Below are 26,726 nucleotides of genomic sequence, written 5' to 3'. Positions count from 1 at the left end.
CATTTAAAAGAACTAAAAACATATTTGTGCCATGAGAAAGAAATTGATCTGTGATTACAGCTGTGTACAAATTGTGTATGCATGTAACAACTAAAAAGGAATATGAAAAAGCAAGACAACTGATTATGTGATGGAATTCTGGAATTTTTTTCTTGACTCTTTCCTCAGGTTTGATTATAGTATTATTTGAGCAGTGACATCTTAAAAACATTTAAATGTTTAAAAATAAGCTTTCAGGTATTCTACTGGCTCCTGACATGTGAAATGTGGAGAGTCTCACTCCATAGGTGAGTCTCCTGTGGAGACCTGGGTCCTCCATTCGAGGACACCTGGAGCCAGCCCCACTTTTCCGGGCCCTATGAGGCTGTCAGAACCTGTTGTTGGTGATGGTGGCATCAGCCTTGGTTTGTCAGGCTTCAAGGCTGCACTCTGCTTTGTGATGGAGACAACGGATAGAAGTCTCTCACCGGCAAAACTGCCTCCCCATCTCTGAGGTCTACTCACTGTAAACAATCATTCCTAGCAAATTGCAGTCTTCTAGAAGGTTCATGGCCTGGGGAAGAGTTCCTAAAAGGAAACCCTCATTGCTTCCTCTCATATAAATCGTGGTTTAGGAACACCTTTAATGGCCGATTACTTCCTGTTATCCGTTGGAGTTATTATTGTGTCTCATCTTGTGTAGCAGCTGCATCTGGACTGTGTACACCATGTATTGACTCATCCGTCAAACAAATGCATATTGAGCATGTCTCATGGTGGGCACCAAGGGAAGACCAAGAGGCAAAAATAAGACAAGATCCCTGACTTGGAGGGGTCACAGTTGGGCAGACAGACACAGAAACACACAATTCAACCCAGAGTGCCACGTGCTATAATGGAGGAATATACAGTGCTGTGGGAGCCAAAACACAAACTGGCTGCCTTGTCTGAGGCCACTGGGGAAGGCTTCTGAGCTCGTGCAGCATGGTGATTAAGAGCATGAGCCTTAGAGTCAGGCAGACCTACGTCTGAAGCCTACATTTGTCACTTCCTCCCTGTGTGACCTTCTAGCTGTAACTTCTGCACAATTTTCTCAAATGAAAATAAGAATACTTCATTCATAGGGTGGTGGCTGTAAGAATTAAATGGACTATGGTACCTCTTTGGACAACCTTGGCACACATTAAACACTCCCCCCACAGTAGGTATTATCTTTACATTATTAGAAGTTAGGCAGGCTATTAAAGGTTGAGTGAGAATTTACCAAGCCAGGAAGGGAGGAAGGCTTGGAAAAGCCTTGGAGGCATGAAAGAGCAAGGGCTGTTCTCCAAAGGGCAGGGGGTTTGGTGTTTGGGGAAAGGAGGCCGATGAGGTTTGTACAAGAAGCAGGAACCAGGTAGCAAAGAGCTGCCAGATAAGGAAATTTGATTTTATTCTGTGGGAACAGGGAAACCTGGTCCCCATCATTCACACTTCTTAGTCCTGAATGTTATTTCCTTCTGACTGGTTCCTTTAGAAAACTTCATTTCCCTTCCCTATGGGAGTCTACTCTTGTGTAGTGAACTTAGCCTCAGTGGAAGTCAGTGTCTCATGCTGGCTGCCTTCCCTGATGTTTCTGATACTGGGCTGCAGAAGACAACCTCTGGAGCAGGATGGTTCCCAGCGCAGGTGTGCGCCAGTCTGTACTTACAGACGCAGTCTCTCTGGTTCTTGGCCAGCTCAAAACCAGGCCTGCACTCGCAGGCAACGTTGCCCCTTGGGGCCTCCTTGCAGATGTGACTACAGCCGTGATTCTTATTCATGCAGCTCAGACCCTCTGCAAAACAACAACATGCAGCCGGTGAGCGGGTTGCGTCAGAACCCTGAGCCCCCCGGGGTGCCTCAAGGGGCTGGGGGATGGGCACAGACCTGCCTGCCTGGGTGTCCATCAGCCCCACATTTTAGAAGAATATGTCATTCAAATGAAGCCAGGTCAATTAACAGAGATATAAAAAATTTCTTATGTCACCCAAGAGCTAGCATGTTTCCACTCCCCCAAAGAGGTGGGAGCCCTCCCAAAACACTGAAAAGAAAGGATCCACCAGGAGCGCTCTGCTGGGTGTGGAATCGGAGCCTGTGGACCCCAGGAACTGGTCCTCAGACTCTTATCTCTGCCATCTTGTTATCCATGCCGGTCAAGAATGGGAGGAGATAAAAAGACTCTCTACAGAAATCTGCAGACTGACTGAGCCCCCGCTTTTTCACACACTCCTGAAGATGATTTTCAGAAAATTTCAACCCTCCTTTCTACCCCCACCAAATCCACACTTTGGAAGTGACTGTGACTACCGTATTTTGGCATCACCACTTGGACACCTGCCCAGGGAGCTCCCTTATGTGACCACCTTCACTTATTGCTGGGCTCTCCCTCAGCAGGCTCGGAGCACAACAGCAGAGACAGCAGGGAGACCTCATACATGTGGTTGCCTTTAGCTGCTGTGAAATCCTTTTCAGGCATACTATAATTTTCATTGGGCCTGATCTTGTGGTAACTGTGGTGGGAAGGGGGTTATTTTCCTGGATGGTTTAACATGCATCTAAATGATGAGGTCATAGCAAAGTAGACATCTGTGTGGTTTGCCAGCCTCATGCCTCTTCTCAATACCAATTCTTGAGGACTTTGCCACCTCCCAGCACTCTGAAGGAACTGTTCTCACACTCCAGAGTACCCTCAAAACCTCTGCCTGGTTTGTATGACATTAATAAGTACGTATTCATGTGATGCTTCTTTCCATTTGTGCAATGCAACTCTAAAACATCTTTGAGGGTAGGGATTTTGTTCTCAGGGATTCTCTACTAACATAATACTTTCTAATACTGAAAGTGGCACTGTTTTAACATGAGTACAAAAACTTTTTATTCAACTTCTCTACGATCCAATACTGTTCTCTCCTGTGTCCTGAAAACCTTAGCCAATTGGTTCTAATGAAGTCAAAAGTCATTTCTCTCCAAATCTCACTATGGGGCCATTGATCTATGCTTAACTGGAATGATTGTTTTAATACAAACAGATGTTATTCCTATTCCGAAAGACAGCACAACAGTTAATACATCCCATATTCTCTTAAAACCATCTTGTTTTTTATCTGACAGTTATGAGCTGTTTGAACTCAAGCACTCAATCCGCTGGAAGTTGCTGGGATTCATTCACCCATGCCGAGGGCTGCTGTCAATTAACACAGAAGGAGGCTTGCACGGGGTGGGCAGAAAGCTCTCTCTTTGCTCTGGCTGGTGATTTCTGAAGACTTTATTTGCTCCCAGGACTGAGATGGCACAAGAAGGTGAGAGCTGCCTCCAGGAGCAGTGTCCTGTCCTCCTAGGAAGGCCCAGCAAGCATTACATTTGTCCTTGCATCAGCAGAGCATTTGAAATAACAAGCTCCAGGAGCACCTAGGGAGAAACATAACAGGGCCCAAGAAAAGGCAGCAGTAACACGTGCAAAGTATACTCCCAAACAGGCCAGCTGCTTCTTCCTCTTCTTCTTCTTCACTCTGTTTACAAGTCTGTTAAGACATTTGCAAAGTGACCTTTACTGCCTCAGAGCAATTCATTTACACAAGAAATATTTCATAAGAACTGATGGTGTGCCAAATACCATGGGGATACACAAAGAAGTTGCCCCCTGTTGTCACATCGTATCAAGCAAGACCTAAAGTTACCAGGAGATAGTGGAGGTTTAAATGGCTCTGGAAATGCTAAGGGCTTTTCAAGAGGTGACCTCAAGGCTTTTCACAGTAACCTGACTCAAAACAAGGCCACTGCCAGGGGAGGCAGATGGATCTGGTCCAAACTGGGAGGTTCCAGTCTCCCCCTAGAAACTAGCCTGGCAGTCGTGTTTAGGGTTGTTAGTTCACCAGGAGGTTAACAGTTCAGAAACATGAGAAATACCCAATTCTGGTGGTCCCCAGACTCAGGGTTTCACTGAAGAATATTTCTGGAAACCAAATAAAACTATGCCTAGCAAACAGGGCAAGGGAAGGGGGAAACAGCCCCTGCTAAGAGCACAGCCGCTTCCTCATTGCCCTGCTGCCTTCCCCATGCCTTTGAAAAGGCAGCGGTGCAAACATCTAAAAATATTCTCAGAGAAGACAAAACAAAAGGGGGATGCTCATTTTGAGAGCCTGAGCACCCATGAATAGGGACAAAGGCTGGCAGGGGTGGTGCGTCTCTCTCCAGCCTACCCCCATTACATGGGTGAGAACACACAGTCTCTTTAGCAGGGCTTTGGGGTCTTGAAGGATGAAAAAAACCAATAACTTGTGTTTCCCAAGAATCAGCTATTATGATCCCCTATATTGAAGAAAACTTAGTAAATAATTATTAAAAACAGCAACAGCAACACTAGCAAATACTAACCTGCAGTGTTTGCCTTCTTTCAACCACTTTCAGAGAATCAACTGTGGGTTTTAAAGTCTATTTTAATACAATTTCTAAGGGTTTAATGTGCATATAAAGGAGAAAATTCTAAAGGAACACTGTTTACAGATGGCTCTATTTGAAGAGTTAAAACCCTAAGATACAAGGGTCAGTTACAGACCACTCTAATTCGCTGGCCCCCGCCCCCGCCATGAATTCGCCAAGCAATCAGGTTGAAACACAACAGAAAATCACAGAGAACGCTTCCAGACCACAACTCAAATTCTTGGATTTTGGTTTTTAGCTCCAGACGTATATGCTCATTTTTAAATGCTCTTCAGGGGTTCTAAGAATGTCTGAAGTGTAGAAAATTTAGAAAACACAGACTGCAGAAAGGAATTGCTCTTGTATTTACTTCTGGTAAATACAGACACAGACTCTGTGTCTGTAATCAGTCCAGGGGGCTTGCGGGACAGGAGACAGGGGCTGAGCCACTGCTCTGGAAGAGCAAGGGTAAGAGCTGATGAAGAGTGGCTTCATGAGGGGCACGATGCACACTGGGGGTGTTCAAGCAATGGCCTGACCTACAGAGTCCCACCTCCCTCCCTGCCATCTGAACAGAAAGTCAGAGGGACTTCCCAGGAAGCAGCTTTGAGCAATCAAAGAGGAGAGGCCCTGAGATCTGGATCATTCGTGTTGCTGGCATCTTAATTCTCAGATCAGATGCAGAGTTTACCAAAGAGTCCAGAGAACCTGGCAGGAGAATGAGAACGAAACCTGACTGGTACCCAGTCAAGGGCCATATCTGCATGAGATAAGAGATCCACCCGATTAGAGCTGGAGTCCGTGACCACCCAGCTCAAACACTGACAGTGAGTAGGCTGGGGTGATTAGGGCCACCCAACTCATCCTTTCTCTGACCGTTCTTCTTAGCACCCGAATAGGCTTTCTGGTTAGGTATAAGGAAGGAGCCATCGTTCTTGGAAAATGAGGCAAAAGTCATCTTCCACAAAGAAACCCTTGAAAAGTCACTAAAACCATGATTAAAACAATGAATCTACAAATCTGTGATCAAATAGTAGAAGAACTTAAAATCACCCCACTCTTAAGTGATGAGAATGAACAAGCAGCACATGTTAAAAGGAGTTAATGGTCTAGTATTTTGGGCACTTCCCTTAAAAACAGGCCCACGCAACCTTGGGAGACAGCCAGCCATCAAAGCACGGCTCTTTGGCTTAAGAAAGAGCAGAGAAGAATTAAAGGCACATCATCGAGTTAAAAGTAGTTGATTGGCCACAAGTACTTAATGCTTCTCCCTCCTGAGAACCCACTGAACTAATAGAAGAATAACACAGGTATAAACTCAAAGCAGGGAGAATGAAGCCATTAGAAGAGAAGAGTTTTCTGCAAACTTATGGAGGAAAGGTAAGTGCCAACATGGGTGAAGGAAACCATAGTACAGAGACCCCCAGTCTAGGGAGGGGTCTACCTGCCCTCTGGAATCCCAGAGGCTCAGAGTTGAAAAATGCACAACACAGGGAAGGCCAGGTCGACCGGGGCTGAAAATGGGGCAATTCACTGAGTCTCCACAGGAAGGCTCCAGCCCCCTCCCTACCCACCCAGAGATCAGAGCAGGCTTGCACTTGGTGCTGTGGCTTGTAGCACCTTTTTGAAAAACTTGGCAGATCATCCATGGCCTTTCTCCTGAGACATCTAGTCATGTTTGAAATGTACTCTGTTTAGAGATTAGGATCAGAGAATGTGAGAGTTTGAAGAGACCTCAGAGCTCACCCAGGCCAACTCGCTTGTCTTGCCAGGTGAGGAAGTTGCAGCAAAAATAGCTTGCCCACTCGTCCTCAGGCTTTCTATACCCACTGCTTCCCCTCTAGAGTCACTGAGGTCGGGGGATTCTCAGATGTGACCCTGCCCCCCACCCACAGCAGAGCAGAGGTACCTTCTGAGCGGTGGATGCACGTGTGCTGATTGTCACTCAGGAAAAACCCCTCCTTGCAGCGGCATTTGTAGCTCCCCATGACGTTGACACAGGTGTGCTGGCAGCCGCCATTGTTCTCTAGGCACTCGTCCACATCTGGAGGGGGAGAAGGCTTAGCCTTTGCTTTTGTGACCGCTTCACACACCGCCCCCCACCCAGCAGCTCAGGGACTCCTGCTAAGCAGAGACAAGGTCCCTCTGCAGGTCCCTGCATCACAGCTCTCAGAATTGAAACCAATGGGGTCCCAGGTGATTACCCAACCCTCAGGGGTCTGGGGATCCCTTTAACAGGCACTCCATCTGGACACAAGATAATCAGTTCAGTAAGTATTTATTGAACACCTTCTCTTCCCAAAGCACGTGCCAGAGGAGACAGGAAGACAGATGAAGGTCCAATTCCTTCACTCTATGAGCATCTCCTTCAGCAGAGGGAGAGACAACTGTACAAGTAATTGCGAGATAAGGTACAAAGGAAAGAGGTCACATCCAGCTGTGGGTAGCAGGATGCAGGTTTTATGGGAATGCTGATGAAGGATGAGCCCTGCAGGGTTTCTTCAATTATAAATAAGGAGAAGGAATTCTAGGCAGAAGAAAGGGCAGGAGCATAGCATGAAGGCTGGGGGGGCAGAGAGTATGTTCAGGTTAATGGTGGGTCATTCAATTTGGCTGACGCCCAGTACATTCAGGGAATGTACAGGAGCCAGAGCTGGGAAGACAGACTGGGGTCGCACTGTGGAGGACCTTGAATACCAGGCAAAGAAGTTCTTACTTCATTTCAGAAGCAGGTGGGAACCACTGGAGCAGGGGTGACATGGTTGGCCCCTCATGTTGAGAAGAATAAGGCAGCAGCTGAGGGTAAGACACAGGGAAAGGGAAGAACTGAAAGCCTGGGAGTCCAGCTTTACACGTGTGCCTGTAAAAGCCACAGCTGGCACTAGTAGGGGACTGGAGTGGAGGACTGGCAGTGAGGATGCTTAGGATGGAAGACATAGAACAGTGGACACAGTGCCTGCAGGGCTGGGAGCCGTGTGGACATGGGGTAGGGTGGCTGAGAAACAAGGGCAAGATCTGCACTGGGGATAGAAATGGGGGTGGAGATGCATTTGGTCCCCACCACAGCAGAGAGGTGATATATGTGAGATGCTGACATTCAGGGCAATGTCCAGCAGGCTGTGGGAAACCTGAGCCTGGTGTTAGAAAGATAGCTTTGAAAACCATTTACATGTGGTGGCCTGATAAAGTGGTGGATGCAGATGAGAAAGTCAAAAGCAGGAGTGTAGGAAGGGAGAGGAGGAGAGAAAGGAGATAGTCAGAGGTCGAATTTGGAGAACACTGCGGGTAGGAGGAGGTAGAGGAGACAGCAGGAGCTCCAGAAAAGGAGCCATCAGCAGGAAGGGAGGGAGCCTGGCCCCAGGGCTATGCCCCAGAGTAGGGTTAGGAGACCTTCCTTCCACTGTGTCACATACTACCCTGTGCATGGCTCCATCAATACATTTACCGCAGCACATCCTCAAAATTCTCTTTTTTAAAATTTGTACTTTTTGACCCCTCAAAATCTTTTACCTACCCATCTACACTAGATTGCAGACTCCTTAAGGACAGAGATTTTAGTTCTATTTAGCATAGGCCCAGAACCTGCAGGCACATACTAACTCTTCAATGCATGAACAAACCAACAGGAGAGCAAAGCATCACCAGAGCTAAAGAAGAGGAAACTTCCAGAAAAGTCCCAGACTGATAGAGGCTCTAGGAGAAGGCTGATATAACAACAATTTATTTTCTCCAGCCCAATTTCCCAAGTGCCTATCACCAGCTCCTAGGGGCATCCGTAACAAGAACATTCACATTTAAATATCTGTTATCTGGTTTCAAGCTTCAGATCTCAGTCATCCGTCCTCCCACACTATCCAGCAGATGCCTTTCTAAACTGATGGGACTCAAGCCATCCCCTAAAGCCTAACAAACGTGCCCTCCTCTGTGCCAAAGGGCGAAGGGAGAACATTCCAGAGGGTGAGCTGCACTGGAACACATCCGGCCTCGGTGTTCCACAGTGAGGACTGGGGTGCGCAGGAGAGATCTGTTTCCCTGGACACCAAATCCTGCCTGGTTCTGAGTAAAGGGTGCTCCCTTCTGAGCTGCCCCACCCCACCCCGTGTTTAATCCCCTATTCCTTTTCTCCAAAGCAATCAGAAATGTATCATTAAGTTGGGTGATGCCCTCTGAGTTCACAGAAAAGTGTGTGTGTGTGTATCAGTAGGCACAGATGTGTATCAGTAGACTGCTGAGTTGCTCCAGACTGTAGAACAGTGTTTCACAACCCTGGCTGCACAATGGAGCCCTGACGTCCGGACCCCACCTCCCCACACTGATATAACGAGCCCAGACCTCGTAGCTCCCACTGTGCTGTTGCACTCCCAGACGTTGGATAAATAGAAACTGAGTTCAGGTGGGGTGAGCTGTGTAGAAGCGCTGCATTTTGTTTTTCAGGCTCACAGGTATTCAGGATCTTGGAGTAATCTAGAGCTAAGTGGTGTTTGTTTTCTGCATATCCTGGTTAATATACTGGCAGCTAATGTGAAGTCAGGGGGCTGAGGAAACGTAAGGGTCATCCCAGAGAACACAGGAAACTGCCACTTCTAAACAGTTTTGGCTCTGAGCTTCTTTCTTGTCACCAAATGCTTCAGCTCTTTCAAGTCCAAGTGGCAGAGAAGTCTCCATGTATGCTGGTCCTGCTTTTCTCAATGGGCCATGTTACTTTCTCGTGCCTTTCTTTTCATAGAATCCTTAGCCCCTTCAGATGTACTCAACAGGTGCTCAGGGTCTTTCTGCAAGGCAGATCCTCACTACAAAACCCACAAAGAGACCCCAAGGAGGGGAAATGGAGCTAGTCTGCTGGAATATGTGTTAGCTGCCAGGCTAGGAAGGACTTGGGGCCTCAGGATGTCTGAGCAAGTCTTTACTCAGAACCACCCCACCCAACCCAGCCCAGGTCCTTAACTTCTAGATGGTTCCACTTGTAGTTCTTAGGAAGCTCACACTTCCCCTAGGCTGTGGGTTTGAGCACAAGGGGTGATGACTGGGTCTGCCAGCCGGTACAAATCCTCAAAATGCCACTGTTGGCTAATCAAAGGGAAATGAGTGATTTCCCCCAGAAAATGGTTAAAAAAAAAAAACACCAAAAAATATACTTTATGCTTCTCGACAAATTACACACTAAAAGTTACTTCTTTTTCTTTTTCCTTTTTTAAGTTTTTAATTAATCTCAATTTATTGCTGCTCCCAGGATTATCTCTCTAATGTGTCTTTTTGTGGCATTGATGGCCTAGAAAGTCTGCAAAGGGGCTAGTGATTCCCCAGCCCTCAACCAGCTCTTCCTAATAGCTGCAGGCTTGGAAGGCCAAGTGGTCTGACCAATGCTTGACCTCTCACACATGGCACAGACAGGGAGGGACTGAGTCTACATCAGGATGAGGGCCCAGGTGACATGATAAACGTCCTAGCAGGGCTGAGTCCCAAATGGAAAAATTCTCCTTCCCCATCACTCAAACTACAAGTTCTGCCTGTGGTCATTTAGTGACTTTTATGCTGATCTCAAAGCATTTGATCAAGTGGCTGTTCCCACTGCACAGCAAGGGAGCATTTGAACAGCTGTCCCCACTGAGTCAAGGCCTGGCTCAAGTTGCTCCTTGGTCAGCCAAGTGGGCATGGGTCAACTACATGAAGGGTCATCAATGTCAAAGGAATCTGATGTCCTCTGTCCCCCATGATGTCCTCCTGCACCACTGATAACACCAGCCTCAAAGTGAAAATAGACCACAAATACAGGCATTCCCGGTGTGCTGCATTCTCTAAGACTATCCAACATCTAACCCTATCCAATTGCTAGCTATTTTTAAATTCTGCTTTATTCCTGGCATAAGGAACCAATGTAAACAATGCTCTTTGCTGTCCCTAACTCAGAGACTAAAAATCTAACAGATGTTTCTGCTTTGTGGAATACTAGGAGGATGTTAATGGAAGGTTTCTGTTTAAATTTCTCTCTCTTTCAGGAAAATAGAAGATGTCTACCTGGCTGAGATCCAAGAACACATGTGGAATCTTCAGGACAAGTAGTTTTACATGATTCTGGAATAGAGACACTTACAGGATTAAAGAAATGTCTATAAGTCAAGACCCTTTTAACATAAGACCAAAGAGCTTAGAGGTAACAAGTCAATAGTAGAAAGTCAGTGAGTAGTAATGACGCTGTCCACCCACCTCCTTGGACTAATGGAGGATTTATATTATGAATAATAACATAAAAACTAAAATACTTAACCTGGTTTTCTATCAAGGAATGTGATTTCTAGGGAGCCAGGAAACACAAGTCTCTGATCCATTTTTATTTTAATGAATATGTTTTCATCAAAGATAAGAAAGGGATGGGGATGCTAGAGGGTAGGTAAAGGAGAATTGCCATGTCCAACCATTTTCCTTACCAAGACAATTATGACCGTCATGAGCCAACATGAAGCCATCAAAACAAGTGCAGCGATAATTGCCAGGAATATTCAAACAGTCATGGACACAGCCTCCATTGAGTTCATTTCCACATTCATCAATATCTGAGGAATAAAACAGAAGTAAACCACACAGGCACTATTTCTTTAATGTGGAGATATATGCATTTACCTTTTAACCACCCACCCCACTTCTGGGAATCTACGCTGAAGATAGATCTCCAACAACAGTAAAATAAATACGCATAAGGTTATTCACTGCAGTATTTGTAATTATGAAATACTGGAGACAACTTCAATGCTCATACATAACAAGTAGTTGAGGAATTAAGGTAATTTACTTGGTGGAATACTATGCAGCTGTTAAAAAGAAACAATGAGAAAGAGCTCTATGAACTGACTTGGAGTGATTTTTAAGATACCCTAATAAGCTTTAAAAAAATCAAGATGCAAAAGAGTATCCATAGTATGTTATCTTCGTATAAAAATAAGGGGATATAAAAACACACACATTTGAAATTCCAGCACACATTTTTTGCAGAACTTGAGAAGCTAACCCTAAAATTTATATAGAAATGCAAAAGACTCAGAAGAGCCAAAACAATTTTGGAAAAGAAAAACAGATTTGGAGGATTTTCACTTACTATGAAGCTACAGTTATCAAGACAATGTGTGATACAGGCATAGAGGCAGACAAATAGAACACTGGAACAGAATCACGAGTCCAGAAATAAACTCTTATATTTATGGTCACTTGATTTTAGACAAAAGGGCTAAGGCAATTTAGTGGGAGAAATGACAGTCTTTTCAACAAATGTTGTTGAGACAATTGATATCCATACACAAAAAGATTGATTTAGGCCCTTACCTCACACCATACACAAAAATCACAAAATGGATCAGAGGCCTAAATGTAAGAGCTAAAACTAGAAAGCTTTTAAGAGAAAATATAAAGCTTTTATGAGAAAAATATTTGAGACCTTGGGTTTGGTAAAAGTTTTTGGATACAACACCAAACACACAATCCATAAATTTAAAAATTAATAAATTAGACTTTATGAAATTTTAAGACTTTTGCACTTCAAGAGATACTGCTAATAAAATGAAGACAGGTCACAAATTGGTAGAAAATATTTGCAAATCACATACCTCATAAAGGAGTTTTAAAGAACACTTACAATTCAGTAAGAAGAAGACAAACAACTGAATTTTAGGATAGGCAAAAGAGTTGAATAGATATTTTACCAAAGACAATATGCTAATAGCTAATAAGCACATGAAAAAATGCATATCATTAATTGCTCAAGAAATTCAAATTATAATCACAATGAGATACCATTTCATGCTCTCTAGAACAATTGTAATAAAAAAAAAGCAATGACAAATGTTGGCAAAGATGTAAAGAAATGGGAATCCTTATACGTTGCTGATGGTAACACGAGATGGTACAGTCACTTTGGAAAGTTCCTTGGCAGTTCCTTAAAAGCTTAAACATAAATTTACCATATGATCCAGAAATTCCACTCCTAGGTGTATATCCAAGAGAAATGCAAAATCAAGTCTATATAGATTTCCAGGTGAATATTCAAAGCAACATTTTTATTTATAGTAGCCCCAAAGTAGAAACAACCGAAATGCCCATGGAATACTAGTCAACAATAAAAAAGAATGAAACACCAGTACAGGATACAACATGGATGAACCTCAGAAACATTATGCTAAGTGAAAGAAGTCAAACACTAAAGACTGCATATTGTATGATTCCATTTATATGAAAAGTCCAGAAAATGCAAATCTGTAGAGACAGGAAGTAGATTAGTGGTTGCCTGGAGCTGGGGCTGGGAACAAGGATGTTACTGAGATAAGGAAAATGCCTGAAAACTGTATTATGTGATGACTGTACAACTCAAGTAATTTACCCAAATAACTGATTTGTACACTTACTTAGAACTGGTGAATTTTTTTGCTATGTAAATTATAATGCAGCAAAGTAGTTAAAAAGAAAATACATAGTTAGCTGTTTATTTGTGCAAAAAAATTACAGGAAGGATAAACCAGAAACTACAGAGATTTGTGTGTGAGAGAAGGGGTGGAAATAAGGAAGAATGGGGCCAGGATAGGAATAGGAGGAGGGAGTAACACTTCTCTGAGCTTTTGTATAGCTTCGACTTTCAGAACCATGGTGGTTTTACACACATGAATACATATGTACATACATACATATACACAATCAACCAAGAAGCAGGGGCAGGGGTGAGGGGATGCATAAAAAACAGAATACAGAGAGAAACAAATGAATCTAACTGTATCATAAATGAATTACATAACCATACTGAAGTGGATGGGGAAGAAAAGAACTATTCTAAGTAACTTTGAAAAACAATATCTTTGGATGTTGTTAAGGCTAAAAACAAAAATAGTTGCATACAAATACTGTACCCTAATTATTAAATCTGTTTAACTCACAGAATTATGGATTAGTAATTCTGTAAATATTTTATGTGAACACCAGGATTGAACAAACAGGTTAATATACTTCAGATAATGAGAGCCAGGTTTCTCACTGTTGGAGAAAACACTTATAAATCCTGTCATATTGCTTTGCAATCTGAAGTATGAGTGTAACTTGCTGTTTTTAACATATGTAGAAGTGGATAGATATAAGGAATAAATGTAGATAAGTGTGTATGTATGGATTAGCATACATAAATAGATTTCCTAGCTATGACCACTGAGAGGGCCTAGGAGTAATGACACTCCAGCAACAATGAAAACACCAAGCATCCAGGTCTTAGTTTCTACACACCATTTTCCAGTTAAAGGAAAACCAGGGATCCTTGGAGAAGTGGTTGATTCCAGGCTTGGGGAGCAGAAAATACAAGATGAGTCTGGAGAATTTTGTGGTGCCAAAAAATTAGGAATTTCTCAAAAGAGGATGGTGGCATGTCAAAAGAATACAGGAGACAATGTGAAGGAGCTCCCAATGGCTAAAGCTGGAACAAGTTGAGCCAAAAATAAATAAGTATAGAATTAAATAAATACCCATGAGTGTATACTGGCATAAATACATAAACACATAAATCAATGCATAAGTAAATGGAGGAGAAGGGACAGATCTTCCTTACAGAAGAATTCCAACTCATAGACGTATAAAGAACAAGGGAAATACAAAACTACCAAGAGGCACAAATCACAGTAATAATTGCTGCAGGCAAGATCCGCAGTTGGATGCTAACATTAGTGGACAAAGGTTTGAGAACAGGATATTAGCATAAGCTGAAGGTACCTGCCCCAAGAAAGGGAAAAAGAGTAACTTTGTAGTGGAGAAACCCAGACTACACCATCTAAACTAGATGATCAAGATTAACATCCCCTGTAGTAAGACATGTTGACATCGTGTGCCCCAGATGCACTGAAGAGCACACAACAGCACTTCAGTAGCAGCTTTGCAGAAAGCTGCACTTTTGTACACAAATGCATAACCTCAATTTTATCACGAGAAAACAGAACATTCTCTTACCATGTCTGTTCCTACCACATCACTTCTTATCATGTGGAAACTTAAGACAGACAAAAGAACTGAACAATTCTCATCAATGTATCAGTGTCAATGTCATGAAAGGCCAGGAAAGACTGAGGAACTGTCACAAATTGGAAGACACAAAGGAAACAACAGATAAATGTAATGTGGGACTTTGAGTCAAATTCTGGAAGAAAAAAAAATAGAACATTAGGGAAAAATTGGTGACACCTGAATAAGGTCTATACTTTAGTTAATAATATTGTGCCAATGTTAATTTCCTGGTTTTGATACTGTACTATGGTTATATAAGCTGTTAACAGCAGAGTAAGATAAGTGACAGATGTGAATTCTGCACTATTTTTGCAAATTTTCTGAAGTCTAAAATTATTTCAAAATAAAAAGTGAAAAAAAGGAAAATACAAAGGCCAAGTCTAGATTTATCCCCATTAAACCTGATTCCAATCCTTAAACTGAGAAGTACGGACCATATAATGAATACTGACCACTGAAACAACCCCTCTCGAAGTCTTGGATATAAGCAAAGATCATTTAGAATAAAACATTTACCTAATGCCACTTCTGAATCACATTATTTTAAAAAATACTTATTCAGGGCCCATACTTCCATTTTTCCAATATTTTGGCAGAAGAAACTGTGCGGAGGATAAAATTCTGTTCATTCGGGACAAACCAGTCCCCGATCCCTGAACTCAAACGGGGCAGTAATGCTAGTGATCATCACAATACAAATGATACCACAGGTTGGACCCAAGAGGCTTAAAAACTACTAAGGCAGAAAACATACACAAAGGAGTTATGTCTTTGAAGATCTATATCTTTGAATCCTTGTAACCCCTATTTTCTCTCCTTTTCCTTCTTAAAAGAAAGTTTCCATTTCTGAATGCCTGTAACAAGAAAGTCAAAATAACAGGGACGTCCTTACTCACTAGGTTTATAAATACTACAAGTATTCAAAAGATCAAATCCTTCTAGGGTTTAAAATGACAGTACGAAGAATATATGCCCCCTGTTAACAGTGATTGCCTGTGGATAAAGGAATAGGAGGGTCTTTACTTTTTCACTTTACACACTTTTTGTATTGTTTTGTATTGACTTTTTATAACAATAATCACAGGTTATTTTAAAACCAATATAAATGTATAAAGCAGCAATGCTAGTCAATCATTATTTTAAACTAAATAGTAGACTTTTCACTCTAAAATGTTGGCAATTAAATTGCATCAGTGATAAGTCAAACCCTACAGCTAAGAATAACCAAACTCTTGCCACTTGTCATTCAACATCATTTACTAAATGTGTACTTTATCCAAAAGAAACCGTGGCATGGTTTCTACCCCTAGAGAGCATACAGTAACCAAAGGACACAGTGAAAAAGTGAACATTTTTTACCCCAAGCAAGATACCAACATGTGTGAATTCCAGTACTGTAAATGGAATATTTAATACAGTGAGGATGTGGTACAGAGGAATTGGCAGAGAGATGTTTCAGAGAGGTAGTCTTTTGGCCTCCCATGATGTAGGGCAGAGAGAGAGAGGGAGAGAGAGATGGCTGTCTGTCTCTGGGAAAATACGAACATGGACAGACAGAAAGGCTTTATGGATGGACTGCCAGCACCACTTGCTGTGAACCTGACTAGGAGCACATCTCCTCTGATGGAAGAGGCAGGAGTTTTGCCTTTTGTGCACACAGAGGACCATAAAGATTAGGATTTCTCACCCAACCAAAGAGGGACACCAGGAGGCTGAGTGAATAGGAGAGATGTGGGGCCAGGCGCAGAGCCGGAGTGAGGATCTGACTTTCTTTCACCTGCAGGCTAACTGTGTGATCGTGTCCACAATCCCTTTCCCAATTCCCCTGGGCCTCAGTGTCCCCATCAGTAACATGAAGGATGGGACTGGCTCAGAGCTGCCTGAAGAGCCCTGCCAGCTCCAACATGCCACAGTTTCCATCCCCAGGAGCAGCCTCCTCTTATGAGAGTTCAGTCTCCAGCCAGTTCCTGACTTCAGAGCTCCTGACGCTGAGCTAATCTCCAGTGGCCCAGAACACAGAATGGCAGAGTCCAGACTTCAGGGCTCCCAGACCTGGAGCTATAAGGGCTCAAAATATCCCTCTGCAAACATCTTTCCAGAGGGAACTTGCGGCTCCAAATGAGATGAGCTCTTAGTGCAGCTCTAAAGCTTGGCAGGTCACAATGCCAAACCACCCAAAGCCATGGACACGATGGAGCCACCAGAGCCTCAAGGGAAGGCAGGACCCTGGCACTCAGACTCCAGAGCGAGGATGCAAGCTGCCTCAGGGAGGCATAGGATCAGTCCTGCTCTGGTAGCTAGGGATCTCCTGATCAACATGCTGTTTCTGCCCCTAAACTGAGTGGGACCAAAAGATACTAAAGCGCCTCTTCTCCTTTGCAGAAGCTAGACAAAAGGACATTTTACAGCCAGATAAAACTGATCAGCTCTGGGGAAGACCTGATGTTACCTGTTTTTTAAGGATCTGAAATGCATTTCAGAGAGTGGGTGATGTGACACCAGGCCAGCGGGTGGGGGTGGGGGTGAGGGTAGAAGTTCTTTTACCAACATGAGTAGCACTACAAGAGCTGCAGAGGTGAGGGGTTTCCCCTGCTGGCTCATCCACTGCTGGTCCCCAAGTCACTTACCCTCACACTGCCTGCCCTCCCCTTGGTAGCCAGGCCTGCAGGAGCACTTGTAGGAGGTGGGTGTGTTCTGACACAGGGCATTGGTGTGGCAGTCATCTAGCCCCTGGGCACACTCGTCCACGTCTGCAAAAGAGCACAGCAGCTCCTTGTGTGGTGCCCCAAGCCCTGGGTGACCTGGCCTTGGCCCCTCTTTAGCATCCTCTCCCACCAGCCCATCCCACTTCACATCTCACCAGCTAAACTGCTTGGGAGCCCCTGGGAAGAACCATTCCATTTCCAGGCACTGCCTATTCCCTCTGACTGGGACACCCTCTCAACTGGCCTTCAAGACTCAGCTCAGACCCACCTCCTCTGGGAAGCCTGCCATGACCCCAGAGTGTAGGTGAGGTGTCCCCCACGATGTGCTCACATACCGCATTGTCACTGTTTCCCTGTCTGTCTCCCCATCTAGATGGTGTCTTGATTACAGATTGGGTCTGTGCCCCTGAGGCCAAGCACAGTGCCTGACACATGAGTAGGCAAGCGTAAAGGCCCGCGAAGGTAAGATCCAGTCGACAAAAACGCTCTGAAAACTGAGCAGCGTCTGTTAGCCTTCTCAGCGTTTGGGGTATGGGGGAAAAGCTCTCCCTGGGCTCCAAGCACACAATCCTGAGCTCTCAGATGGTGCAAAGAGAAAAGAAAGCCCCCCACCCCAATTCCCGCAACCCTTTCATCACTGCCCACCCTCTCAACCTGGAAACTGGCCTTGGCAGAAGCATTTCTGGGTTTAAAGTATTGCGAGTCCAGTTAGCACAGAACGGCTATTCTCGGGTCCTCCAACAGCGGCTGTTCCGCAGACAGAAGAATCCCTGGAGCCGACCCTGAAGCCCATAGAAGAACTTCCCGGCCCCAAAAGAAAGCAGGAGCTCAGCTGCCACGGCCTCACGGTGGACCCCAGCCCCTCAGCTTCCCCATCTCCGCAAAGAGCCTCCAAGGCCGTCGCCCCTGCTCAGCCGGCGCGCGTCGGAGCAGCAGGCGCTCCCGGGGGGCCGGGGCGGGAACTGTCATCAGCCGCGGGTCCGAGGCCGGGCCGCGCACTCAGGCCCTGGGCCTCTAGCCCGAGCGGTGGCGGCGCCTTTGGCCTGGCCGGCGGGTGGGGCCCCAGGAGATCGGGGACCACGCGGAGCGCCGCAGCCAAGCCCAGCCCCGCTCGCTCCTGGTGCCCCCGCGAGCGGACCGAGACCCCCTTCCCGGCGCCCGCCCCGGCCGCCGTGCCAGGTGCGCCCCGCGGCCGGACACTCACCCTCTGGCAGCCCCGCGGCTCGGCCCCGACCGGGCGGGACGGCCGCCGTCAGCAGCAGCGGCAGCAGCAGCGGCAGCAGCGCCCGGGCCGCCGAGGGGCAGCCCCGGCCGGCGACCCCCATGGAATGCGCGGTGGCTGCGGGCAGAGGCGGCGGAGCGCGGGCGGAGAGCGCGGCGGCAGCGGCTCCGGGAGGTGTGTGTGGGCGCCCTGCCCGCCGCGCTCTGACACCCCCGGCCCGGCCCCGCCCGGCCCCCGAGCCCCGGCCTCATTTTCACACGGTCCTCCCCCGGGCGCCCCTCCCGGCTCCCTCCCTACCCCCTCCCGGCCCGGTTGAGGGGGCGCGGCCGCAGTGGCCGGAGGGCGGCTGTCGGCCTGGCCGGGGCGGGCCCGCCGGGGCGGAGTGCCCCGCGCAGGCCCCCGCGCCAAAGCCGCCGCTCCGGCCCCTCCGCCACGCTCCAGCCCTCAGAGAGCTTCGTTATCCGCCCGTTTGCGGTGTTCTCCAACTTGACCCAGTCCCTCTTGTGAGGACAAACAACACTTCTAGCCTGACATTTTCCGACACGGGGCACCCAGAAAGTGACCTGTGTAGCTCAGGTTATATAGTCCCCAACCCAAAGCCACCTATGAGGCTTACCCACCTCTCCACTTGGGAGGGGGAATGTAGATGGAGTGAAAGTGATGTCACATACTTGGACCCTCAGGCGAACTCAGTGGAAAGGGTGACACCAGCTTCTCTGCTCACCTCAGCACACTCTGCACCCTTCTCCATTCTGCCTAACTCAGGCCTTCTCTGCTCCCCTGCCCCACAGTGCTCTGAGCGAGGTGGCCGGCTTGTCCTACCCAGGGGCACGCTGAGACTGTCCCTCTCTGGCACATTGCTGGGCCCAGAATCACAACAGAAAGTGTTCATTTCACTGAAAACCGGTTAAATGTCTCTTCAGAGCAGCTAAAAGGTGCAGGGAAAGGGCACCAGAGGTCAAGGGTGAGCCACCAGGGACAAGAGACAGCCCACATCTGCCTAGGGCACAGGTGGTATCTGCGAACACCTGAACTCATGAACAGCAGGTCTGGCCAGCTGCAGATACAGGCATTGCTTGTCATCTGGCCCTCCAAGCAAGACATCCTTACAAGGGAATGTACCTGCACAGGGTCTTCCCACACCACCGCAGGGACAGGTGACTGGAGCCCACCACACATAGCATCAGCACCACTCCAGGAGCAAAGTAGCAGCAATTCCCAGATGCAACAAAACACCATACTCAGGGATTTTAATGTTTAATTAGATTTTCTCTTGTATGTATGTATCTCCTGAGACTATATACATACATCTGTGTGTGTGTGTGTGTATACACACACACATGAATTATCAGAGGAATTTATATATATATATATATATATATATATATATATATATATATATATATATGTATGTATGTATTCATTCCTTTGATAATCAGAAAAAAGGTAAACATTACAAAAAAAAAAATCCCCACCTGGCTCAGGCACAAAAACATGTCTTCCTGGGCTCCTCGCCCTCCCTGAGCTCCCTGACCATCGCCCTTCCTTGGCTGCCCCTGCCCTTCCCATCCCCATGGCGCCCAGACTGAGACTGCCTCTTTGGGTCTTCATTGCTAGTGCTGCTGTCTGATGGAGAATTCTGAGAAAATAACTTTTCTGTGGTTGTTTTTCTTTTGACCTTTTCATCCCCAGCGAAGGCAAGCAGGTTGCATCCCTTTTTCTGTCTTTGGCTCCTTTCTCCCACCCCCTTTTGTTTGGTGCTGAGAGAGACAACTCAGCTATTTCTAGTCATAAGGGAGGTTTTTACACATTTGTAAATCTTCACTTAGTGAAACATTCTCTCCGCCTTTGTCTTTGTGTCCTTAATGGTAGCCATAAATTACCGCCTTCTTTTCTCTCTGCTGCATCAGGCTTCATTGCTCTTGAAATGATCAAAGTTATTTTCTTTTAAAAATCCAACTAGAAACTGCCCATTGTGTGGCACAGACCTCTTCAGCTCCAGTCAAAGCATATAAATAAATACATAAAGCTGCCCATTAAACTCTTATGGGAGCCTCCTTCAGCCCCTTGTGCCTGGTAAGAAATAAGACATGCTGTTCTTTCCCTTCACTGTTTCCCCAAGTTTATATTTCAGTAAGAATGCAAATTAATTATAAGACCCACTGTGTTTTTTTTTTTTTTTAACCAAGAGGGTCAGTTTTTGTTGTATTTCCTGGAAAAGTTTACCATTGGCACAGATCTCAAAAAATGTTCTGAATCCTGTTTTGTTTGCCCTGACTTCCATACAAATGTGCTTTCAGCTGGTCAGCTCCCAGATTCCTGGGCAACCTTTCTGACACTTCAGATTAAAGTCAATATGGTTTACAACTGGGAACTTCCATAGGGGAAAGTCTCTGGGAGAAATTTGTGCTCAAATGTCAACGTTTTCAGCGTTCCAATGTCAGGAGGGACTTGGTGGGCCGTGAGCTAGCTGCTGTTTGCCTTCTGTTGTCCCACTGAGGTCCCCACACTGTCTCTGGACTAAGGCTGCATCTCCCTCTCCCCTCCCTCAGGCTGAGAGGCCGTGAACCAGACCAGAGAGGAAAGACAGCCCAGCCAGCCCCGTCTCACTGGTGTGGGCTTCTGGCACGAAGAAGACTGTGGAAGCAGAAGCTGTGGTGCCCCTGAGCTACATATGGCAAAGGTAAACTCTGCAATCACCGGACAACTTTCAATGCCCATCTTTTTTGACTCTTCAGCAGCCTCTGAAGCCTTTTAAAAACTCTCCCTCCCCTGGGTTTCCTCAACAGCAGGCAAGCTCCTGGTTTTCCTCCTGCCTTTCAGGAAATGCCTTCTCGATCATCTTCGTGGGATCCTCTTTCCACATCTTCTCCTTGATGGTTTGCTCATTCCCCTGTTTCCATAATAGAAATCTCCAGCTTTAATCTCTCCCCTTAGCTTCAGTTTCATGTATCCAATTGCCTACTAGATACCTCTGCCTTGATCTCCCACAGGTCCCTCAGATTGAACATGTTCAAAACAGAGTTTATCTTCTTTCCCAAACCTGCTTCTTCTCAAGTGCCAGGCTCCACCACTCTGCCAGCACCAAGTCAGACCTGGCAGTCATCCTGGATTCCATCCTCTCTCTTCCCACCACATCCAAACACTCATGTCAACTTGACCATCTTACCATCCCTCAAGACCATCCTCTTCTGCCATGTAAGCTTCCAGAGCTCAGGCCTCATCGTCCCTCATCTGGTCTGTTGCTCCTAGCCTGTGGTTCCTTATTGATCTCCCTGTCCAGAATCTCACCATCTTCCTCGGTGGCTGCAAGAGTAAAATGTAAATTTCATCACATTGTTCCCAGTCTTCCTCAGGCTAAAGTCCAAACTCCCTTGACACAACCCATCTGGAGAACTGTTGGGCAGTATCTACTAAAGCAAAACATCACTACCCACTGCTAGCTATACACCCAAGAGAAATGAATGTGTATGTTCACCAAAAGACATAGACAAGAATGTTCATAGTGGCTGTATTCACACTAGCACAAAACTGGAAATAACCCAAATAGCCATCAACCAGAGGAGGCATAAACAAATTGTGGGATATTCACTCAGTGGAATATTATGGAGCAAAAAAATGAACAAACGCTAATACATTTAACAACACTGAGGCATCTCATGATTATCATATTGAGTTAAAGAAGCCAGATACAAAAGGTACATGTATAATTCTACTTCTATGAAAGTTAAGAACAGATAGAACTAAGTAATAGTGATAGAGGCCAGAATAGTAGTTCCCTCTGGGGATGGGTATTGACTGGGAAGAAACATGAAGGAACCTCCTGGAATGCTGGAAATGTTTTAGATCTTGATTTGGGTGATTATATGGATGTATACATATGTAAAAATTCACTAAGATGTTGGCTTAAGTTTAAAGCACTTTATGCACTTTACTGTATATATTTTACCACAAAAAATAAGTTAAAACAAGAACTACCTAGCCAAAGACCTTTATGATCTGCTCCCCTTCTACCTTTCCAGCTTCTCTCCCAGTACTCCCTTACCCACAGGCTCTGCTCCAGCAACATCAAACTGCTCATACCAGGAGTTCGTCATTTTCCTCCTCACACATGTTTTCTGTTGCTCATGCTCTTCCTTTTGCCTAAAAGACATGAAGTGGGTCTTAATAAATATTATAAATGAAGAGTAACATCTTGATTAATAAATATTACTATACCCCAAGGAAAAAGGTGTTTGCTGAGATATCCCTCAAACAACAATGAGGAATGGATGAAAGTACTCATGTCTGCAGGTTAGTACGTCCTGAAAACTAACGCAGAAAAAGAAACCCATCTGCTCTTGCACACACATTAATTTCTCCTCCATGGCTGGGCTTTCTCATCTCCTGGAAAACTTTTTCAGTATGTCTGAGTTACATATGAAGTAGTTAATTTTTCTTGTTGCTTACCCATCTCCATCTGCTCCTTCCTCCTTCCTAACAGACATTTATCCCTTCCCCAGACAGCTCCTGTTCCTAGGAGGGAAGCTGCCCCACCCCCAACTTCAGGCTCTGGAATTGGCTTAAGACAATCAACCTGTTTCATTCCATTCCCACCTCAGCAGTCACTGGTTCAGGGATAAACATGTGACAGTGTTCCAGTCAGAATGAATCTCAGTCCCTTTGCCTGAAAGGGTGGAAGGGAAGCATTTTCTTTTCTTCCTGTGGTATAGTTGTAAATGAGAAACTATACAGCCATCTTGGCAGTTGGCAGCCATCTTGATGCCAACCCAAAGAGGGTAAACCAAGAGGAGCATTGAAGCCAACCTGGAGGCCCTCCCCTCCTCAGGACCTCCAATTATATGTGCCAGTACATTACCTTATTGCTTGAATTGGTTTTTTAAATTAATTTTTATTTTTAATTTTTAAAATTGTGGTAAAATACATATAACATAAAATTTACCATTTAAACTATTTTAAGGTATACCATTTAATGGCATTGAGTACATTTACATTGTTGTGCAACCATCACTGCCATCCATACCCAGGTCTTTTTTCATCTTGCAAAACTGACACTCTGTACCTATTAAACTCCCCACCCACCACCCCCAGCTCCTGGCAACCACCATTCTACTTTCCGTTTCTATGAATTTGACTACTCTTAAGTACATCATATGAATAGAATCATATAGTATTTGTGACCATCTCATTTCATGTAGCATAAATTCTTCAAGGTTCATCCATACCGTAGCATGTGTCAGAACTTACTTCCTTCTTTGGGGCTAAATAGTATTCCATTGCACATGTATACCACACTCTGCTTATCCATTCATCTGTCATTGGAAACTTGGGTTGCTTCTGCTTTGGGACTATTTTGAATAATACAGCTGTGAACATGGGTATACAAGTATCTATTTGTGTCTCTGCTTTCAGTTCTTTTGATTGTATATGCAGAAGTGGAATTGCTGGATCATATGATATTTCTATTTTTAACTTTTTGAGGAACTGCAATACTAATTACCATAGCAGCTATACCATTTTACATTCCCACCAGCAATGCACAAGGATTCCAATTTCTGCACATCTCACCTAAACTTACTTTCTGTTTTGTGTTTTGTTTTAAATAATAGCTATCTTAATGGATGCAAAGTGGTGGCTCATTGTGGGTTTTGGGATTGGATTTTCTATTATTTATAGCCCCCAAATATTCCTATTCAGTTCCAGATAAGCCTCCATTAGGAAACTTTGGCTAGGTAGCAAGTAATCCTCTGAATGAGGTGGGAGAAAGATAGTTGGGTAGGGTCGAATCCTCTTGGAGCCTGAGTAACAAATAATTGTTTTATTCACAAAGTTGTTGCCAGGACTCTTTTATTTCTTCAATGGTTCTGAAAACTGCACCAACATTCTTTTGCTTACAGAGGATTAAAATTTCTCCAGTAAATTTTTACTTAAAAATGATAATAGTTAACATTTGCATTAACTAAATACTAAATGTCAGACACTAAGTACTTCTCTTGTAACCCTCATAGAAACTCTGTGAAGTAGATATTATCATGATCCTCATTTTACAGATACAGAAACTGAAATGAAGAGAGGTTAAGTAACTTGCTAGGAGGTGGCAGACCAGGACCCAATGTCAAGATGTCTGACATCAGATCCTCCTTAACCACTGCTCCACCCAGCCCGTAAGTGTACCAGGCATTATGTTAGAGAGCTACAAAGATGAATTGGAAGCAAACTCTGCCCTCAAAGAGCTTACAGTCCAGCAGAAAAGAGACATAATGAGTAATCCTCAACACCTCTCTCAAAATATAAATACGATAATTCTTGTTTAAAAACTTTTGGCACTCCCCTGCTTGTATTACCTGTATTACCTGTACCATAGACCAACCTCATGGGCAGGACCAGTTCGTAATTTTCAAAGCCCAGTGCAAAATTAAACTGCAAGGCTCTGGGGGAAGGGTATAGCTCAGTGGTAGAGTGCATACTCAGCATGCACAAGGTTCTGGGTTCAATCCCCAGTACCTCCATTAAACAAACAAACAAACAAACAAACCTAGTTACCTCCTTCCCGCCCCCCACACACACAAAAGCAAGGCTCTTTATTCAAAAAAAGGGGAAAAGTTTCATTAAAGCTATTAAAAATAATTTTTCCTTTAAAAATATTTTATAGGGGTAATAGTGATATATGACTAACAACATAAACTTACAAATTGCAAAAATAACATTTTAGTGTCATAATTTTATAGAATGCAATGAATAATAATACCTTATTTATGTGATATCTTGATTGACCATAAGATTTTCTTCTGGCTTATTTTTTTGAAAATTCATTTATTAGGTTGTTAAATTTATACTTTTGAGATCTTTATTTTCAATCAATATAATCAAAGGGACATCAGTCATTCTTGGCAAATGAAGGATCAAATAATTTTTGGTCATTTTTAATTCTGAGAAGAATCTTTCTACTGATGCAACTATTACTGAATATGTTAAGAATATTTTATAAACTGTAACACACTGGAATAAATTTTTGATAAGTTATTTCAAAATACATATTTTAGTACATGTGGAGCTGATGAGTCTCACAGAAATTTTTTTCTAAAAAGCTTTAACTCTTCAAACAAATCACTCTGGGGTAAATCTGAATTTAATTTTAAATGCAAATGTATACAATGGCATTTCAATGTTTTCTTTGACATTTTCTATTTGTTAAGATCATATAAGAAACCGAAAGTGGCTTCAGGATTTGTGTGTAATTCAAAACACCTGTTTATGTATTCATTACTGTATCTTCAGTTACAAGGAAAAATTAATTTTAAATTGTCTTCTTTGTTAATAATTGGTTAATAATGAAACTTCATATGAAAATAGTGTTCTTTTTCATGTAATGGAATTTTTATCATTCGTTTCTATTTCTCAGCCTGTGAATATTTGCCTTGTAATGTTGTGGCAGTTTTAAAAATCAGAGATTCTAAACTCTTCAAAGAATTCTAATAACTCCCTGCTATGCTTGACTGCCACATGCACGTGTTTGCTTTTCTTCTGTAATAATTTACTGACAAAGTTTACTGCCTGAATTTTGGCAATTCTTATCCCAGTGCTCAGGCCAGAGTTAATACTTGTGCAGACACCATGGGAATATGCTCTGTGGATGGACAGGCCACATGGGTCTCAGTGGTGCCCCCAAGCAGAGACCCTCCTTTCTTCTTGCTGCTGCCCATCTGGGCTCTATATTGGGATATGAGTGAGTTTTATTATTCTCACAGTAGGGAAGCCATAGATACTATCTAAAAAAAAACAAAAAACAAAAAAAACAGAGATTGAAGGATATCATACAAGGTTTTAATTTATTTAGAAACCCAAGATTTCTAAATAGCAGAAGAGCCACGTGCACAAAACTGGCCTCAGAAGAGAGAGAAATGATGGAGACCAATTTGAATAGAAGAAATAGAGAAGGCTGTCAAAGAGCTACCCCACTTCTTATAAAAGCAGCAGAACCAGATAACTTCACAGGGAAAATTCTAACAAACTTTTAAAGAACAAATCATTCTAATATTTTTCAATTGTTCCAGAGCATAAGAAAAAAGTTCAAATTCTTTTATGAAGGAAGTATATACCATTAATGCCCAAACTAATAATATTGTACACAAAAAAGAAAACTATAAAATCAATGTCATTTATGACTACCAATAAAAAACTCTAAACAAAAAATTAGCAATCAAAATTCAGCATCATAACTAAGGGGGATATATTTCAGGATGTAAAGATGCTTATGAAATTGACATACGTAATTTATCATGTAAATAGAATTGAGGAGGAAAATCATATGATCATCTTCATAGATTGTAAAGGGCATTTTAAACAACAAGCATCCTTGA

General features: G+C 44.0%; 1 protein-coding gene across 5 annotated transcripts in view; it reads right to left on the bottom strand.

Annotated features, from left to right (window-relative positions):
* SCUBE2 (signal peptide, CUB domain and EGF like domain containing 2) overlaps positions 1-18,646 on the bottom strand; it is a 61,785-nt gene extending 43,139 nt beyond the window's left edge. For 2 of the 5 annotated variants that reach the window (XM_074372421.1, XM_074372423.1), the window contains exons 1-5: positions 18,349-18,642; positions 17,067-17,189; positions 10,845-10,970; positions 6,329-6,463; positions 1,670-1,795 (exon numbers count right to left, since the gene is read on the bottom strand). In XM_074372421.1, coding sequence (XP_074228522.1) covers positions 1,670-1,795; positions 6,329-6,463; positions 10,845-10,970; positions 17,067-17,189; positions 18,349-18,469 — 631 coding nt within the window. In that variant the 5' untranslated portion in view covers positions 18,470-18,642. Of the gene's footprint in view, positions 1-1,669; positions 1,796-6,328; positions 6,464-10,844; positions 10,971-17,066; positions 17,190-18,348 lie in introns of all 5 variants that reach the window. The other 3 variants (XM_074372420.1, XM_074372424.1, XM_074372422.1) reach the window with 3 other exon arrangements.
* Between the last annotated feature and the right edge of the window lie 8,080 nt (positions 18,647-26,726).

Source organism: Camelus bactrianus, chromosome 10, assembly GCF_048773025.1.
Source record: "Camelus bactrianus isolate YW-2024 breed Bactrian camel chromosome 10, ASM4877302v1, whole genome shotgun sequence".
Lineage (NCBI taxonomy): Eukaryota > Metazoa > Chordata > Mammalia > Artiodactyla > Camelidae > Camelus > Camelus bactrianus.
Note: the sequence above shows the minus strand (reverse complement) of the source record. Positions and strands in the feature narration are given on the sequence as shown.